This window comes from Anabrus simplex, chromosome 6 (genome assembly GCF_040414725.1).
Source record: "Anabrus simplex isolate iqAnaSimp1 chromosome 6, ASM4041472v1, whole genome shotgun sequence".
NCBI lineage: Eukaryota > Metazoa > Arthropoda > Insecta > Orthoptera > Tettigoniidae > Anabrus > Anabrus simplex.
Genome location: NC_090270.1, coordinates 343,976,192 through 343,997,335, shown reverse-complemented (window position 1 = coordinate 343,997,335; position 21,144 = coordinate 343,976,192). Strand labels below are relative to the sequence as shown.

The following is a 21,144-nucleotide window of genomic DNA, read 5'->3' as shown; positions in this document are numbered from 1 at the left end:
CCCAAACCATTTAAGTCTAGATGACCTAAGTCTTTCCTCCATCGATTCATTTAGACCTAGGTTAGATCGGATCTCATCATTTCTCACATGATCAAGTCGGGTCTTTTGGAGGGCAGTTCTAAGAAATTTCATTTCACAGGCTTGAATCCTACTACAATCCTTTGATGTTAGAGTGCAGGTTTCCAGAGAATATGTAAGGATAGGAATGAAATATGACTTGTACAGGGTCATTTTTGTTCTTTGTGGGACTTTCTGATCCCATAGTAGGTGTCTAACGATGCTGTAAAAGTTAGAGCCTTTGGTTACTCTGTTTGTTATTTCTATCTCAGCTCCGTTATTACTAGCGATTACGCTTCCTAAATAACTGAATTGGTGTACTACTTCAACTTGGTGGTCCTGTATTTTTATGTTACATTCTGTATAATGTCTGCTGATTTTTAATGCTACTGTTTTTGATGGGTTCAATTTCATTCCATAATCATCAAACTTCTTACACCATGCATTCAGATTATTTTGCACTCCCTCCTCTGTTTCATCCCATATTGCCACATCGTCTGCAAACACTAGAGCCTGAAGATCTTTATTACCTTTTCCTTTTAGTTCCTTTAAAATGGTATCCATAACTGCTATGAATAGAAGTGGTGACAAGGCACTTCCCTGTTGTACTCCTTTGGTTGTATTGAACCATTCAGAGTGACCATCTCCAATTCTGACACAGCTTTTACAATTACTATATAGCATTTGGATCTTTCTAATAAGGTACTCCGGTACACCAAGTTTTCTAAGACTTTTCCAAATAGTTGATCTAGGAACATTATCATACGCCTTTTCAAGGTCCATAAACACAATAATTAGGTCTTTTCCTCTTTCCCAGTGTATTATCAGTACTAATAGAATCTGTCCACTATATCATAATTTAGTGATAACATTACTGATTTTATGTTCCTACTGATCTCATTCTTTAGACTGTCCACTAATCGTTTGACCAATTGATTAATTTCCTCTGAAATATATCAGTACAAAGTTTATCTATCAAAATCTGTGCAACAACTGTATCCTGAATTCCAAGCATAATTGTAATGATAAAACAAAATAGGGCATGGGCTGCTGATGATGATGATTGTTGTTTAAAGGGGCCTAACATCTAAGTCATTAGCCCCAGCACGGGCTGCATCAGACCACCTTCACTTAGCAGTCACATCAATAAACAACCATTTTTCTCTAGAACAGATTTATTTTCCCATAAAGCCTGGCCTCCTTTAAGTGATCATCTCACCCAGTGGCCAGACTTAATTCACAGATTGACCTGAAAGAAATGGCCTGTTACAACTGCTCCAAATACTTTCATAATCTGTGTCACACAGTAATAAAGTCAACCTTTTTCACATCTGGCCATCCAAATAGTACTGTATTTTCTCTTTTCTGGGATACAATAAATGTCATGCTTCTTCCTTATCTTTTCTTCTCCATATCCTATCAGTAAACAAAGCTGTAAATTGCAGCCACCCAAACCAACAGGCATATTTTTTGAGAAACAACTGGTGGGCACATTGCCACTCTTCATTGATTAAATTACATCTTCTCAAGTGTCTTCAAGTGTATCTGTCTCTATAGGCTGGACATGAGCAGTAGATGTATTCGACTGTGGCTTGCGGCACTCAGGCGCCTCACTTTCTTACTCAGCCTTTTGAATTGTTTTTTCTTCCTGTTTTCATCTGACGCAGATGCAAGTGCTGTCATTATTGTGCCACCTGACCGGGAAAGCTATTCAAGTAGAGTGTTTGAACCTGCCTATTTTCAAGTCGGTTATTATATTTTTGCTAGCTTTTATAGTTTTGAATTAAGATATTCAAGATATTTCAGGAATATTCACACAGTCCACAATTTTTCACGTACCTAATCAAGTTTCCTCACAAATATTATTACATATTTTGATCTCGCATACATTAAATGACCTGCAGCATGTGTATCAGGTCGCAATCCTGCGTTATACTAATTTTACTGCGCGCTTCAACCTGCCATTGCACTACAAAAGGATGGATGCATGCGTCGCTCATGATTACATGATCTGACCTTGAAAGGCTTTTTTTTTTTCGCTACTGACTTTACATCGCACCAACACAGATAGGTCGGTCTTATGACGATGATGGGATAGGAAAGGCCTACGAGTTGGAAGGAAGCAGCCGTTGCCTTACAGTAATTAAGGTACAGCCCCAGCATCTGCCTGGTGTGAAAATGGGAAACCACGGAGAACCATCTTCAGGGCTGCCGACAGTGGGATTCGAAGCCACTATCTCCTGAATGCAAGCTCACAGCCACGTGCCCCTAACTGCATGGCAAACTCATCTGGTTTGAAAGGTATTAGAGTAGATCCTTAGGACCTTCCTTTTCTCAAACTGATTATTATATTTTCCCTATCTTTTATAGTTTTGAATTATTAAAGGAAACCTGCTGAGACAATTTTTTTTTACAGAGGTACACAGAACAGGAACAATACGACAAAGACGTATCCTGCATCAAAAACAAAATGTTTAAATGCAGTGTTTAACTATCACAAAAATTACATTAATTTGCTATAGAGCCAGAATGTTTTGCTGAGAATGTGTTCTCCAGCATGCCAGAAAATCAAGTAATACAAAATCTCTCGTATTTAAGCACTCTCAAAATCCAAATTATTAGCACCAAGATTCAATTCCACAACTTCATGTATAGAAGATGAGCACCTAACCACTTATGCTACACAGTCAGACTTAATGAAAATATTAAGACATTGTTTGGTCCTCTCTTTTTGATTATTTTGGATCAGTGAGCAAATCATGTTATCTGTGATGCTCAATATAGCACCTCTGCCACTGTTTCTTTAAAAAGAAAATTACAAATATTTACAAAATAAACTGATTAATAATCTAAAATATGATTTTACATTAAATATCCTTACTTCATAGCTCCCCTCAGCTTCAACTCCCACTCTTCAAACTTGTGAGTGTAACTGAGAGAGAGATAAGAATGTGGAATGCCAAACTGTATTGAGAATGCCATATGGGACGTTGGTGTATCTCGGACCACAATAGTGGACATAGAAGACTGCAGACCTGCCCTCCACGTCAAGTAACCAACTGTATTCTTATCGAGCTGGTTGGCTAATGCTACAACAATACAGATAATTAACACAAGCTAAAATCCTCAGTTTTAAAATAATAATTACAGAAAAGGAGGAAAGATGCTACCACAATGTTCAACTCACTGGTGATCAGTCCAGGTCTAATACCATGAGGTGTGAACTGAAAAATAGTGCTCATATTGACAAATATTCGCTTAGTCAGAGTCCTAAATCCCTTCACAGACATAACAGGGCCACTCCCGGCACCAATTTCACACTCTATCCAGCCCTTTTCAGACAACAGTCGCCGTGCTGACACATTCAAGGAACCTGATCCAGTTCCATTATGGGTTGACAGCTGACCAGACATGATGATTGTGTCACGCAGAGTCAAGGGGGCTTCAATGGATTGCGAAAATGACATTCCACTGACCTCAATGTATGGGAAATACCTCCCAGAGCTGCAAGAAAAACAATCTTTATTAAACACAACAGGAAGCAAAAAATTCAACAAATTTAAGCCCTGAAAGGGAACCTACAAATAGACTCATTAGCAATAAAAATAACTCTAGTAATTATAGCATCTCTCAGTTATACATATAACATTATGATAATATTGGGAGTTTCATTGAAATGTATTTCCACAATAAAAAGCCTAACATAGAAACTAAACAATCAGAAGATTGACGACAACGAGAAATTAGATGTTTATGACCTACAAAACTGAACGTATATAAGCGTGTACACCCTAAAAGGTAACTGAACAAAAAAAGAAAAATATATATATATATATATATATATATATATATATATATATACAGTGAAACCTCCTTAGTGTGTTCCTCATTTACAAGTTTTCCCGGTGAGCATGTCGTAAATTCAAAGTCCCGATAATCATCGTATTAAATCTATATAAAAATATCTTATCACGTCACAAATTTTCGCTATTACCGCTTAGTATGATCACATTTTTCCCAGACCTGAAAATGTTACTGTATTTGACATCCCCTGTGAAAGAAACGTGATTTCCAACTTGGGTAAGAGCCGTAGCCACAGCTGCATGATTATGGGAAAAGGCCTTCCTGAACTTCAATTAAAGCATAAGTTGCACTTTCAGGGAGCAAGCTGTTACCCTCAGGAATGTTCTGTTTTGCTTGCCAGTTAACAGCGAGATCGCTGAATAGCAGAGTGAACATGTTTATGCTTTTATTTTGCATTCCATTCAGAAGGTTGTATTTTGTGTTGAGTGGTACAGTGAAGTGTAGTTAATATTTGTCACGTGATACGGTTGCCTATATCAGACTAGGAATGTAATTGTGTGAAACTGACTAGCGTGGTTCATATTCGTCTTGTGATAGCCCAGTTATGGATAAGGAAAATATTGTGAAATTCCTTAATAATGAAGTCAAAATTAAAATCTGTCAGAAAGTGGACTGGAATAAGCACGCAGAGGTCGCAAATGTTGAAACTCGCACCTTAGAGTTTCGACTCGATCACTCAAGTTGGTCAAAGTTTCGTTCGGCTCAAAATGGTGGCCAAAATTTCCTCACAGATCGCAGTTGCGCATGGTTGAATGTAACCACCAATTCATTGTCTATGAGTGCAACCAGAAAATAATGTTAAATAACCCACTGTTCCGAAATAAAAGGATTATATGTACAGACAAGAAAGGGTTCCACCTTATCAATACAGTTTTTCTTGTAAGAATTAGCTTACAGGACCGGTTTCGACTTTAAATAGTCATCATCAACTGAACATGAATACCTTTACATATGTGTCAAGCATTAATTAGTATTGCCCTTTCTAAAGGGAGATGCCGTAGGAAAGCATCATGTCTGAGAAGTCCAAATTGGGCATATTAACTGTAAAAAGATCGTATATAATAATTTTGGCATTCAGGTATTTGGGTATAAAGCTATCTTCTTCAGGACTAGAATATGTCTATGAAACCTAACCTATGCTTAAATCTAAGTTACAAATACATTAAACACATTAAAATATACAGTACGTGTTAAAATCCATTAAAATAATGTGTATAAAACATTTCATGGAAATGAATGTGTCTTGTGTGTATCTTCGTTCTCGTTTTTGAGTCCAATGTTGTAAATAATTCAGTACTTACGTTCGTAAACAATGCTGTAGTTCTCTTAAGAAGTCTTATTATTCACTTAAATGATGTCTTCACTTGTATGTGTGGTGAACAGCTTCTATTGTTAACAAAATCCGATTGTATAGACAGAGGTAAGACAGAGAGCTTGGCATGTACTCTCAGATCAAACGCAACACTGAACCACGACAGGGATAATAATATATAGATGAGGAAGGAGTCACCATTACAACTCTGCATCAAGAAATACTTACGTATGACCAAGACCACATCTGCGTCCAATACTTAAAGAATAATATTCCACTCACAGCTGCACACTTACTTCTGTCTATACAATCGGATTTTGTTAACAATAGAAGCTTTTCACCACACATACAAGTGAAGACATTATTTAAGTGAATAATAAGACTTCTTAAGAGAACTACAGCATTGTCTACGAACGTAAGTATTGAATTATTTACAACAATGGACTCAAAAACGAGAACGAAGATACACGCAAGACACATTCATTTCCATGAAATGTTTTATACACATTATTTTAATGGATTTTAACACGTACTGTATATTTTAATGTGTTTAATGTATTTGTAACTTAGATTTAAGCATAGGTTAGGTTTCATAGACAAATTCTAGTCCTGAAGAAGACAGCTTTATACCCAAGTACCTGAATGCCAAAATTATTATATACGATCTTTTTACACTTAATATGCCCAATGTGGACTTCTCAGACATGATGCTTTCCTACGGCATCTCCCTTTAGAAAGGGCAATACCAATTAATGCTTGATACATATGTAAAGGTATTCATGTTCAGCTGATGATGATTATCTAAAGTCGAAACCGGTTCTGTAAGCTAATTCTTACAATAAAAACTGTACTGATAAGGTGGAACCCTTTCTTGTCTATACATATGTAAACTATCAATATGGAAATGAAACTAGTAAATCAAGATAAAAGGATCCTACTAACATTTGTTATAGAAAGAGTGTGATCTGCAATAATACTTTGATATTTTTTATTTTTTTTTGCTATTTTGCTTTACGTCGCACTGACACAGATAAGTCTTATGGCGACGATGGGACAGGATAGGCCTACGAATTGGAAGGAAGCGGCCGTGGCCTTAATTAAGGTACAGCCCCGGCATTTGCCTGGTGCGAAAATGGGAAACCACGGAAAACCATTTTCAGGGCTGCCGACAGTGGGGCTCGAACCCACTATCTTCCAATTACTGGATACTGGCCGCACTTAAGCGACTGCAGCTATCGAGCTCGGTCTTTGATATTTTTATTGGCCCCTGTGCACATTTTCATATTTGTTGTCTGGTGTTTTTCATACCTTTCAGTGTACTTGTTATTTTATAATCCCCACCAGAAAAGGTTTTCATATTTGTTCTCTCATGTTGTTCGCACCTTTTAATACTTTCCTCTCATCTTTAGAAATGGTAGATAGGCCTATAGTTTTCACTGTACCCGCGGATACAAGACGTAAAATTCCCCCATGTCGGAAAAAATAGTATCTAGTGTTTCCATATACCTGCTGGATAGTTTTTATTCGTATATTCATTAGTACATTTTCTTGTGTAACATGTTCTTTTTCCTTGTCCCCTGCAGAAACGTCTTAAGAAGGTTTCACTTATCACCTAAAACAGAGATTTTTCAAAAAGTAATTGTTAACTAACTAACACTTCATTAATACAGAAAAACGTTTCAAAGAATTGTAACAAACTGGGAAAATTTCTATTAAAGACAATTTCCACTTGATGCAGATGTACTAGAAAATAGTGTGCACTCTCTATTTATTCACACAAGATACTTGAAAACTGAAACGTCAACAGAATACCGTATTTCACGGCATAATCGTCGCACTTTTTATACCAAAATTTTCGAAAAAAATTCTAGGGTGCGACCATTATACGATGAATATTTAATACCAGTATTTGTATTACTCAAAAAATGTATTTATAACTAAATTGTATTTGGCCTGTTTAAATTTAAGATGCACGTAATACTCGCGTTTATACATCAAAATAATTAAAATAGTCTAAAACAAAATTCATCATTTTTCGCAACAATTCGGCTAACGTTTTTCCAACCTGAAAATAAAAATGAACGTATTAAGTTAATTTGTCATTAATTTGAGTATTAAAGTTAAAATATTACACTTGCAAAAAATTATCGCTTTGTTGTGAAATGCGGACTTACCGGTACGCAATTTATTCCAAATCTTCGGTGTCGCTATCGCAGGTTTCGCTATCTGATGCGCCGTCCTCGCCTCTGTTAATACCAGTATCAGATTCTTCGTCTCCCTGCCACACTGCGTCATCTTCGGAACCGTCTAGTGCATTCGAAATCCCAGTCCTTTTGAAGCTCTTGGAGACTAGTTCAGGTGGTATAAGATCCCAACTCTTCTTCACCCACGAGCATAACAACTCCAAGGGTGGACGCCTGATATTTCCGGCGGGCGTCAATTGCTGATCGCCGCTCATCATCCACTCGTTGTAAAATCGACGTAAGTGGTCTTTAAAGGGTTTATTAACACATACATCTAGTGGCTGCAAAGCAGATGTTAGGCCACCAGGAATGACTATCTGTCGTGTCTTATTTGTAGTGAGAATTTGCTTCACTTCGTTCACGAGGTGACCTCGGAAACTATCTAACACAAGCAGAGCTGGTTGTTTTAGTAGTGCACCAGGTCTTCTATTCCACACAGTTTTAACCCAGTCCAGCATGAGTTCTACGTCCATCCAACCCTTTGGTTGCACTCGTACATGAATTCCACGGGGAAACTGTATATTCTTAGGCATCGTTTTCCTCTTGAAAATGATGTAAGGCGGCAACTTTCTCCCGTCAGCTGTAATGGCTAGCATTGCCGTGCATCGCAACTTCTCACTACCGCTGGTTTTCATTAATACACTCCGTGATCCTTTTAGCGCAATAGTGCTGTTGCGAGGCATATCAAAAAAGATTGGAGTCTGATCGGCATTACCTATTTGAGAAAGCAAGTACGAAGTTTCCTTGCGCAAACGTATGACAAATCGGTGAAAATTTACAATCTTGTCCGTGTAATCAGCAGGCAACTTTTGGCTTAGTGTAGTTCTCCTTCGCACTGACAGATTGTGTCGTCGCATGAACCCCTTAATCCACCCACGAGTCGCCTTAAACTGAGTTACCGGTATGTTGTGTTTGCGCGCTACCTCCTGTGCCTTAATTTGTAACATTTCATATGATACACTGCAGCCATTGTTGCGTATTTCACTGACGTACCTAAACACTTCTTCGTCAATTATAGGAAACTTCCCTGTTTTAGGACCTCTAAACGCGCGTCTAGAAGGGTTTGTGCTTTTTAGCTTGTTTTTTACTTTCCGCCAGTCACGCACCAACTTTTCACTCACAGAAAATTTTCTTTCTGCAGCTCTGTTCCCGTGCTGTTCAGCGAAGGCAATTACGCTTAGCTTGAAGCCCGCAGAATAGTTTCTATATTTACCCATAATCGCTTATAAATGCTTCACACGTTAATGTTTTGCGATATAAATGACTTTCCGTAATTGTTCACTATTAAAACAAATTATTTCTGCAAACACCCAAAACACAAATTAAAAACTTAAATTCTCACGCACACATGTCTACAGTAATCACGTAAATCTGAAACAAGTAAATGCATCTGTGATCTGTCCATTCCAGAGCAGCCAATACTGTTAGGCAGCAAGGAAGCATGCAACAATTTATCAGTTTAGCTCGTTGGTTGCGACACACTACTGCGCTTGCGCAAAGCTCGCAAACAGGAGCTCTAGCTAGCGCGGTGTAGATCTACTGTATAGTTGACTGTATTCCGAGACGTCAGTAACAAACATTCATTTTTTTCAATTTCTTTTAAACATACGGTAATTAGGTTAATATTTCTTCCCAGTTATTGATGATTTTACATTACATTACTGACGAGTTTATAAAATAAAACTTTAATAGCATTGGATAATAATTACTTGACTACTTGGATAAAAGTTTTCATCCCATGCCCGGACACTTATGACGTAGTAGTAAGATAAGAGTCTAGCGATGACAACTGAGACATCGTAAATAATTCGGCTGAATAATTCCGTGGAAATCTGCGTTATCGTCTTGGATTTCACTTCGTGCGCAATAACACAGGAGCCGGCCCCATAGTGTAGGGGTAGCGTGCTTGCCTCTTACACGGAGGCCTCGGGTTCAATTCACGGCCGGGTCAGGGAATTTTACCTGTATCTGAGGGCTGGTTCGAGGTCCATTCAACCTACCTAGCCGGTATTTCCTGGTGACGTTGCCGATAAGCGATAACTTACAGCCTTACGTATTTCAAATGGGAACTCATAATATGTAGGTGGTGAATAAATAGTACACTGTCTCGCGACCACGTTGTCAAACTGCCGATAGCCTATCGGTAAGCATAATATGTAGGTGGTGAATAAATAGTACACTGTCTCGCGACCACGTTGTCAAACTGCCGATAGTCTACCGGTAAGCCATGCGTCGTACATATACCGGTATTATTTATTTATACGTTGTGCAACATGTCGCAAACGTGACTGTGTTGCCAAATTGCCCATAAACCATACACGTATTTAAATTGCGCATTCATGTGCAACTTACGTTGCAGTTCCATTTACCTTTTAACCAGATTAGTGAACAAAATTTGGACGTGCGACGATTATGTAATTAAAGGTTTAAAGTCAGATTTTTTTATTGAAAATAAAGGATGCGACGATTACGCGGTGGCGACGATTATGCCGTGAAATACGGTAAATTAAATTGATAACTTTTCTTACCAGTTCACCACAGTACATTCTCCAGCAGTCTAACATTCTCAATTACTTGATTGCCATACTTTCCACTAAAACCATAGCCCCAGAAATTATATCAAACATGTCTAAATCAGTCTGGTCGTGAGGCAAATTTCTGTAGCTTGTTTAGATTTCTGATGGCATCTTGATAAATTTTCTATCTGCACTCAACTGCTTCTTCTTTCATCTTTCTCCTTCTCTTCCTCTTCTTCTTTTTCCCAAAGTGAAAACTACTGAACCACAGGTGATGAACTCCAAATAGGATTGACAGGCTATTATAGAGGAGAGTACTGTATGGAGAAGAGATTGGTCAATAGAAATGTACTGTACCATACACCATATCTGCCCTTGCACCACAGAATGTCTAGAATATATAGGACAGTTAAAATATTGCTAAACAATCCACTAAGAGATTGGAAATTTTGTTCAAGAGCAATTTTTTTTCTTTTTCCTTTCCTGTTTCTATATTTAAGAGTTTCTGCTTAATCCAGGGTGGTTTGCATTACATTTTACAGCCAAGTCGAGGGCTGGAATAATTTTCTGTTAAAGGTGCATTTCAACTTAACATAATGCTGTCCGCTCACCTAGCAATACAAGTTTCCAAGCACGGTGCTCTGCAGCCAATCACGTATGAATACGTGTTGGCGCAGCTCTGTCTTCTGATGCCATCTAACGGTTATTGAGGAACTACTTGCAGATTATCACTGATATACCTAAACAGTAGAAAGTCTATGTTTCTTTTAGTACTGGCTTTCCCCGTTTTAGTGTGTCAATGGCATTTGTTTTTGCCTCCGAATATCCCCCGTGTATCTATCAATGCTAGTAAGCAAAAAATGGCAACACCGGTAAACAGTGGATTGACTCCTGGTGATTGTGAGGAGAGTGAAGATGAATTGTCTAATGATAATTCTAATGCTAGTGTCGTGCATTTATGTGGAAGTGATGCCCGTGAATGACACGTTTATTGCACTATGCAAGCAGTCAGAACAACAATCTGTTGCTTCAGATAGCGAAGATGATCTAGATGTAAGTACCGTTCATAGTATTCTCCTTATTTCTGGCAGTGCGGGGTCTAAACAGGATATTATACTGGTTTTGGAGTCTTTCTCGGGGATGCCTGGCGTTAAAATTTTGCCGAGTAAACCTGAAAAGATAGGTTGTGTTGTCAAGTCCTTCTTTGGTGATGATTTGTTGGAGTATATGGTGGAGGAATCAAACAGATATCATTACCAGAATGAGCCGAAATATAAAATCTCACCAAAAACTTTAAAGTGGACAGATATAACTGTGAATGAACTCAAAATTATGACAACTCCATGTCTCTGCCAAAACCTTCCGGCCACAGGGGCCAGTTACACATCAGATGGACCGGACAGCAATGTGTTAATAGAGGATCCGTTTCAGACAGGTTGCTCTACAATTCCTTTATCCTCACAAAATTCTTTTGTTTTGGCCGACTACAGACCACGTTAATTCGAATTCAGATTCATCTGTTTCTGGGTTTTGTCCAGTTCTCCTTCATCCTTTCGCTCTGCAATCTCCTTCTTTCTTCTATCAATGGCGCTTGGGTACGGGATCAAACTTTTTCTTGAAACCTCTTCGTTGCCTTGATCCTCGATTGTAAGCATCCCTGTTGCTGATTTTCATTCCTTGCATTCCCATTTCGTCCAGGTCCTTCTTGACCTCCTGATACCAGCGCACCGTAGTTTTCCTCACCTCAAAAATCTTATCTGATTGGTCAGTCTTCCCGGGTTCATTCTGTACATAAGTCATAAGAACATGGCTCTCGTCTTCCAGATGGTAACCGAGATCTTTTCCATCTTGAGATTATAATTCTCGTTTACCTTTCTTTCTGCATGATCCATCCTCTGCTCTTTGGGGTCCAAGTATCTTCCTCAGAATCTCTCTCTCCACTTGTTCCAACTTCTTCACCAATCCTGTTCCTATCAGGTTCAAACATTCAGTTGCATATAAAGCCTATGAGTGGATTACTGTCTGGTAATGTCTGTGTTTTGCATTGATCGAGATATTCTTCTTGTTGTAAGTGTTCATCGTTAGTTTATATATCAAGTTTGTCTTGTTGATTCTCGATAACAGAGCCTCTCTGACAGATTGTCTATCCACTCCCCCAGACAAATGAATTTCTCCATTTCCTGAAGCCTTTCTCTCTCAACTGTCATGCAACTGGGTGCTGTTTTGATGTTGCTCAGGTATTGTGTCTTCTCAAAGGAGATCCATACGCCTGCCTTCTTTGCTTCTTCCTGGAGTTGAGCAATTTGCTTTCGTGCCTCCTCTATTGTCTGACGGAACCACAATGTCATCCGCAAAGGCTAAACAGTCAACTCCAATTCCTTTATTCTTGCATCCCATTCGTATAACGCCTATTCCTTGCATTTTGTAGTGCCACACACTATAACCACTTTGTCAAGAACACAATTGAATACAAGGGAAGATAGTCTATCTCCCTGTCTGACCCCTGTTTGAATCCCAAAAGATTCCAAGAGGATCACTCTGAACTTGACCTGGGATGTTGTGACAATCACTGTCTGTTTAATGAGTTCTCTCACCAGATCCAATTCTTCGGGAATAGTGTTCCTTTCCACGGAATCGTAGGCCTTTTTGAAGTCCACAAATGTGAGCACGAAATTCTTTTTTCTCGGTCTCTGGTATCCAATGATCAATTTTAGGTTCAGGATCTGTTCCGCACATGACCTGCTCTTCCTGAAACCTGCCTGACACTCACCAATTTGTGGCTCCAATTGTTTTTCTGCTCTATGTAGCAGTGCCTTTGAAAAGATCTTATGTGTGTCTGGTAGTAGCGATATTCTCCTGTAACTGTTAACATCTGTCTCGTCTCCTTTCTTGTGAAGTGGGTGTATCAAAACTGATGTCCATCCATCTCGCAGCTTCTTCTCTTCCCAAATCTTGCTCAGGATACTTGTCAGTTCAACAATCGCTCTACTAATCTGCATATTTCCAAAGGTCCGCAATAATCCTATCTTCTCCCGGTGGTTTATTGCTCTTCAAGGGCTTGATGATGCTACTGGCTTCTTCCACAGTTGGAAGTTCCAAGTCCGGACTTGGTTCTTTGTGACTGTAGTCAAATTTCTTGGATGGTGATTCACAATTAAAGAGTGTTACAACATGGTCTGCTAGGATCTGACTGTTCTCCACATCATTGTGGCCTACTTTTCCTTCTTGGATTCTGAAGTTCAGACTTGGTGGATCTTATCTACACAAGGTACACCTGAATGTATCATAAAAATCCCGAGTGTTATTTTTCTGAAAGTCCTGTTCGATCTGGATCAAGCATTTTTTTCTCATATTTTCTCCTGAGATTCCTGATGACCATGGCAGTTCTCTTCCTTATTTCCTGGAGCTACTTCTGGTTTTCGGGTGTATTCCGTGAACACCGATTCACCCATGCCTTCCAGCATTCTTCGATTGTCTCATCACCTTCAGATGACCACCACGCAAGTTTCCTTCTTTTCTCTAAAGGAACAGTGGTTTTTGCAGAATCAATCACAGCCTCTTTTAAATGTTCCCATCCCTGATACTGCCTTTTGTTCAATTCTCTTGTGAAATCTGTGTTTATTCTCAGTTTTTCAGTGTCAAACTTAGTCTTTTGAACAATGTTCCTGGTTTTTCTGGATCTTGGGATAATCTTGAATTTGATCTTGGAGAGAAAATTATCTAAGTTTGCACCCCTCAGGACTTTTACACTTTGGATCTCCTTTTCTGCATGTTTAGAGATTGCTACATGATCAATCTGGAACTCTCCCACGCTGGGGTTGGGAGATATCCACATTTTCTGTTTTCTTGGGAGGTGTCAAAAGACTGTTGATTTCATTATATAATTCTATCAGTCCTCTCCATTTTGATTCATCCTTTTGTGAGCTGGATATTCTTTTATGTTTCTGAATCTGAATTATTACATTAAATTTTTGTTTAAACAACAAAACTGCTATTGTTAAAATTTCTGGAAATCAAGGAAATTTTTAAATGTTTGTAGAGAATAATTTATTTTTCTTCTGCTCACTACTCAGGTCAATAAATGATCACTTACCTTTCTCTTGTTAAAAGAAATGTAAAACTGCTGCCCTGGCTTACAAAATATTAAACTGTGACTACAATTTGGAACTGGTTGAAGTTTCAGCACACTGAAGAAATGTAGTTCCCTGTCTTTCTGTCGAGCAGTCTGCCATGTTGCAATGTTGCTATTACTTTTAATTTCACACAATGGATACTTTCCATATACCTACCTAACTTTTGGCATGCTGATGTTCACTCAAGTATAATTATGAATCTTCAAAAATTACTCCTCTTGACATATGTAGAGAGGAAGTGGACTGTTACCTGAACTGGCTAAGAGTGAAGGGAACAACAAGGTACGACCTTGTGGAAAATTTCTGTTTCCTAGCAAGATTATTTCTTCAAGGATGCATTAGTCACACCAAAATAACAGAACCTTAGTCCTTCAGAAACTCACAACCATGGTTTGGACTGAAAGGACACAGACTAATGAAATGCACTGCTCAGAAAACTAAGCTTTGAATACTGATGCTGCTAATACAATAGCACCTGCCAAAATGGACAGCACATAGGCCTATGTGATCTTGTCTCTAAACTTCAACCAAAATATGACCTCGGAATTCTAATTTGATTGAAATATGACCAGAGCAATGAACATGACCTAAATATGTATATATACAGTATGTTGTTTAAAATATATCTAAATCAAGTCAGGAACATTCACCTCTAATTTAATTTCAATTAAAGTCTAAAATGAAGTTAGGAAAAATAACACTCTCCAGCATTCAAACCTTAACGATATCCTTCATAATTCAAGAGCCTGTAGAGATTCTCCCAAGGAGGAACTCAACTACCAATCGATGTCATATTCCTCACAATTCACTGAAGCATTTTAATTATTTTCTGTATCTTTGGTTTACTTTCCATACACTACAAAAGACTGAACTAATTGGAAACTTAATAGGTAATAGTCAACTTCTGAATCTACATGAGAATCTACATGAGAAATGTTAAAAGTATCTAAATTTGATATTCAGATAATGCAGATATGAACTTACCTTTCATCAAAATCAAACTCATCTTCATATCGGCTAAAGATATCAGTTGCATTAATGTTAACAGTAACATTTCCCTTGGGATTTGTTCTTTGCTGTAATCTTCGTTCTGCTCTTTCCCTGTAAATGAAGATGATTTCTAATTACACTAAAATGTAACAAGACTGTGTACAGGACTCATTTCACAAAAATAAAACACCAATAAATGTAAGTTCAAAACATTTAAACAATAGTTGCATATGGATCAACAGAGTTTTAAAAGACAAGTCTCTATTTCTGTTCCATCAATTACCTTCAAGCCAGTCAGGCCATCACTAATAAAATTGAGTTTTCCAGAAAAGCATACTCACCTCCAAAATGATACCTTTTAACTTCAACCAAAATTGTTTTAGAGATTTTGTTTTGCCAAAGATTATTAAACTTTCGTTGCATTTTTACATAGTACAGGAGATAAAGGAAATCAAAGAGGAATTAGGAACAGGAATCACAATCCAAGGAGAGGAAATCAAAATTCTGAAATTTACGGATGATATTGTTATTCTATCTGTCTGAGTCTGCAGAAGATCTGGGGAAATTGCTAAATACGAACACAGTCTTGGAGAAGCGCCGGTCCCACAGTGTAGAGGTAGCATGCCTGCCTCTTACCCGGAGGTCCTGGGTTTGATTCCCGGCCGAGTCAGGGAGTTTTACCTGGATCTGAGGGCTGGTTTGAGGTTCACTCAGCCTATGTGATTACAACTGAGGAGCTATCTGACGGTGAGATGGCAGCCCCGGTCTAGAAAGCCAAGAATAACGGCCGAGAGGATTCCTCATGCTGACCACACGACATCTCATAATCTGCAGGACTTTGGGCTGAGCAGCGATTGCTTGGTAGGCAAAGGCCCTTCGGACTGTTGCGCCATGGGGTTTGGTTTGGAGAAGCAGTACAAAATGGCAATAAATAAATCCAAAAACAAAAGTAATGGAGTGCAGTCAAATAAGGTCAGGTGATGCAGGAAATATTAGATTACGAAATGGAAGTCTTAATGGAAATAGATGAATATTGTTACTTGGGCAGTATAATCTATATATATACTGAAACTGTACAGTGTCCTGTACAGCTCATTGGCAGTATCTGCCACCTTCCCATCCTATTCAAATCATTTCAGAAGTCGCGTTATTTGTAGCATGCTGGGCAAAAGGAACATCCCCGGGGCTCGATCTGTGTGTGGCCAGAACCAGACCCGTGAAAGATAGCCCGGCAGACAATGGAAAGCTGGGGCTGAAACCAGCCCCTGTGGAAAAAGCGCTCTCTCTCTCTCTCTCTCTCCAGACAGACTGAGGAATAAGACGCAACGCGACAGTCTAATACGCCCAGAGGTGGGACCTATTTACAGGGATCCGTACTAACAGAAGAAACGTCCCGTATTTCTGCATATTTCACGAGTGCCAATGTTGAATTTTGGTGTGCAAAATTGTGATATTCGATTCAGACATAGGAAAAATATGTACGGCACATCAATGAATAGAGCTTTTCTGTGTATTCCAGACTGAAAAGTATGGAATACTTTATTCACGGGGCGAATTGAGTTCACCAGATGTCCAGCTGTAATGTATTACTAACACATGTGAATATACAGCGTCTCCAAGCCGAGTATTGCGCCCAAAAGTTAACTCCTTCCACAAGGGGACGCTACTGCTCTAATTAAAGGTTGGAGCTTGATTACCTAAAAACAGCCAATCGAATTACGACAGCTACAAGGTCTATAATAAGCACCCTTTAAATGTTTTGAACTCCAGCTATGAACGGAACCAATTTCCTTAATTCAGCACGACAGAGCCCCAAGTGCAGGTCGGTTGTCAATAAAAAGAAAGGCTTGTGACAACCCAGGGCAGTCCTGTGACAGCTAACAAAAGACAAAGTTATTGTCCGTCGGGATCGTAAACCTTATAACCCAAGAGTGCATCTTGTGAACTGTGTATTAGGAACTTGAACAATGCTAATCACGCCAGGGCAAAGGTCTCAGATTCTGGGCATAATTAAGTAGGCTGCTAGAAATATTTGATAGACCCGGTATCTATCAATTAGTGATATCAAATTCAGAGCAGTAAATTCGGTGGTAGAATAGCATCAACAAGGATAATTCCACTATTCAGAGGAAGGGTGTCTCAAGTTTTATGAGTCAACCCACTCATATTGTTAGTGTGTGGTGGCCTCCATAAATTCTGTGTAGGGCCAATGACCTTTGATGTTAGGCCCCTTTAAACAACAAGCATCATCATCATCACCACCACCATCAAATTCTGTGTATGAGTCGTCGTAGCCAGACAGGAACATGTGACGAACGCTGGAGTTTATATCAATTGGATTACTTCAAGATTTGTAGAAGTTGGATGAGCCGCGCCAGCATGGCAAACTGTCGCAGACCAGGTTCGAAGGCTGATACTCTCATCTACAGCGCCAAGAGGATGAACGAGTAGAACTCCACCATGGCTTTCCCATGGAAGGAAAAATGACCACCAAACAGATGAGTTGATGTCCATGTTATTTCTCAGCATGATAAAAGATAACTGGCATGACATTATGAAGTATTTTCTTTTAATATGTAAATGCTGTAAATAATGCATGCCCTGATAATGAATTTGATTCTCTTTTTGTCAATGTTAAGAGCTAAATTTTCTGGACGAAACCACATTTTCCTGTTAAGTATTTCGTGAGAATTATTTTCATTTTATTAGTGATTTGTAATACGTTAGTGTGTATGGGAACAAGGATAGAATAGCATTTTCAGCTCCCCTAAACAGGATGGGAACAGTAGTGAGTGATGAATGTCCAAGAAGTTGCTATTGATGATCAATTTGGTTGTCGAGGGGAATATGCACATGGATGTTCATGGGTTCATTCAGATATATGCATGCCTAGCTGACACGTACATTAGTATTAAGGCACAATATATTCAAGAAAGAAGAGTTCTGACTGAGATAAAGAGAAACGAAACTTGAGATTATTTAGGGAATAATGTTAGGAACAATATGCAAATTTCCCTTGATTTTTGATTTTTACTAGAATCTGTCTGGAATGTTTCCTTTGCTTTGCTTTTATGCAAATAGTGTGAGCTTGTAGTGGATACAAGGAGCTGAGTGAATGATACGATTGGACAGCAAGCGAAGAGAGAATACGAAGGGTTGAGAAAAATTATAGACCGAGCTCGATAGCTGCAGTCGCTTAAGTGCGGCCAGTATCCAGTATTCGGGAGATAGTAGGTTCGAACCCCACTATCGGCAGCCCTGAAAATGGTTTTCCATGGTTTTCCATTTTCACACCAGGCAAATGCTGGGGCTGTACCTTAATTAAGGCCACAGCCGCTTCCTTCCCACTCCTAGTCCTTCCTTGTCCCATCGTCGCCGTAAGACCTATCTGTGTCTGTGCGACAATTATAGTGATAGCCCATATGCCCCAGGAACTTCAGTATGTAATGCGAGAAGTAATGAGAAATGTTGAACGCCCTAAAATGACAATGAGTTACGAAGGAACTGCAAGGTGATAGTGCCCCAAAGCAGATCTACGTAAAAGGATAAATAAATGATGGATCAGTAGATGATGTTCCTTGGGAAGTCCCGAGGATATGAATAAATGGGGCAAATTAATAAAATGGGCAGTAAGAAGTTAATTCTAGGAAGGGAATTAGTAGATGTAATTAGAAGGTTATGGTCCGTGCTGGCCTGTGAATGGAGAGGGTGATGAGTGAATCATTATCCCAGCACAACAAAGGAACATATTTTTTGTTCCAGTCCCCTTCGTGCAGATTTGCTGTGCTGACAGTTGTGTCATCGGTCCATAGACTGGTTTGATGTAGCTCTCGATGTAACCGAATCCTGTGCTAACCTTTTCATTTCTACGTAACTGCTGCATCCTACATCTGCTCTAATCTGCTAGTCATATTCATACCTTGGTCTACCCCTACCGTTCTTACCGCATACACTTCACCAACTGTGTCCTATCATTCTATCTCTTTTTCTTGTCAAATTTACCCAAATAGATCCCCTCTCACCAATTCGATTCAGTATCTCTTCATTTGTGATTCTATATATCCATCTCACCTTCAGCACTCTTCTGTAACACCACATTTCAAAAGCTTCTAATCTCTTTCTTTCTGAGCTAGTTATTGTCCATGTTTCACTTCCATACAATGCCACTCTTCAGACGAAAGTCTTCAAAAATGTCTTTCTAATTCCTATATCAATGTTCAAAGCAAATTTATTTTCTTCAGAAAGGCCGTCTTTGCTTGTGCTAGTCTGCATTTTATGTCGTCCTCACTTCTGCCATCGTTATTTTACTACCCAAGTAACAATATGCATCTACTTCCTTTAAGACTTCATTTCCTAATTCAGTATTTCCTGCTTTACCTGACTTTGTTCGACTGCACTCCATTACTTTTGTTTTGGACTTATTTATTTTCAACTTGTACTCCTTTCCCAAGACTCTGCCCATACCGTTCAGTAATTTCTCCAGATCTTCTGCAGACTTAGATAAAATAGTATAGTATAGTGTAGTGTAGTATAGTATAGTACGAACATTACAGGCTTTTGGCCGAAATAAATGTTCCTGTTACAAAGAGAAAAATATTTTTTTAAATGAACTAAATCTACCATGTGGACGCAAAACAAAAATAAACTAAATCTACAATGTGGACGCTCACATGGGCGGGAAACCTATCTACATATGAGCACCACCCTTATAACTACCTTACCGACCGGCTGTGCCCCCATATATTCCCTGGTGAGGGAAAAAAGGAGGCACGTCCGGCCCTCTACACTGTTGACAAAGCTATATCCTCACTATTCCATTTGATTACAGGCACCCGCGCACTGGAATCCAGCACCCCAGGCTCTCTCCATCTCGATCTCCATCTATTCACCTTTGTCAACAACCTTTGGGATAGGCCCGCCCTATCCCTCCCTCTTGTGTCGTTCCCTCCCTCCCCCCTACATACATACATACATTATCATTATAGACTGTTATGCCTTTCAGCGTTCAGTCTGCAAGCCTCTGTGAATTTACTAAACGTCGCCACAATCCTCGATTTGCAACTAGTGTTGTGGCCTCATTTAGTTCTATACCTCTTATCTTTAAATCGTTAGAAACCAAGTCTAACCATCGTCGTCTTGGTCTACCTCTACTTCTCTTACCCTCCATAGCAGAGTCCATTATTCTCCTAGGTAACCTATCCTCCTCCATTCGCCTCACATGACCCCACCACCGAAGCCGGTTTATGCGTACAGCTTCATCCATCGAGTTCATTCCTAAATTAGCCTTTATCTCCTCATTCCGAGTTCCCTCCTGCCATTGTTCCCACCTGTTTGTACCAGCAATCATTCTTGCTACTTTCATGTCTGTTACTTCTAACATATGAATAAGATATCCTGAGTCCACCCAGCTTTCGCTCCCGTAAAGCAAAGTTGGTCTGAAAACAGACCGATGTAAAGACAGTTTCGTCTGGGAGCTGACTTCCTTCTTACAGAATACTGCTGAACACAACTGCGAGCTCACTGCATTAGCTTTACTACACCTTGATTCAATCTCACTTACTATATTACCACCCTGGGAAAACACACAACCTAAATACTCGAAATTATCGACCTGTTCTAGCTTTGTATCACCAATCTGACATTCAATTCTGTTGAATTTCTTACCTACTGACATCAATTTAGTCTTCGAGAGGCTAATTTTCATACCATACTCATTGCACCTATTTTCAAGTTCCACGATATTAGACTGTAGGCTTTCAGCACAATCTGCCATTAAGACCAAGTCGTCAGCATAGGCCAGACTGCTTACTACATTTCCACCTAATTGAATCCCTCCCTGCCATTTTACACCTTTCAGCAGATGATCCATGTAAACTACAAACAGCAAAGGTGAAAGATTACAGCCTTGTCTAACCCCTGTAAGTACCCTGAACCAAGAACTTATTCTGCCATCAATTCTCACTGAAGCCCAATTGTCAACATAAATGCCTTTGATTGCTTTTAATAATCTGCCTTTAATTCCATAGTCC

General features: G+C 39.1%; 1 protein-coding gene across 3 annotated transcripts in view; it reads right to left on the bottom strand.

Moving 5' to 3' along the window:
• The window catches only part of LOC136875361 (dnaJ homolog subfamily C member 11), a 192,990-nt gene that overhangs the window by 132,354 nt on the left and 39,492 nt on the right, over positions 1-21,144 (bottom strand). For 2 of the 3 annotated variants that reach the window (XM_067148907.1, XM_067148908.1), the window contains exons 4-6: positions 15,110-15,226; positions 3,245-3,561; positions 2,939-3,146 (exon numbers count right to left, since the gene is read on the bottom strand). In XM_067148907.1, coding sequence (XP_067005008.1) covers positions 2,939-3,146; positions 3,245-3,561; positions 15,110-15,226 — 642 coding nt within the window. The remainder of the gene's footprint in view (positions 1-2,938; positions 3,147-3,244; positions 3,562-15,109; positions 15,227-21,144) is intronic. The other variant, XM_067148909.1, reaches the window with a different exon arrangement.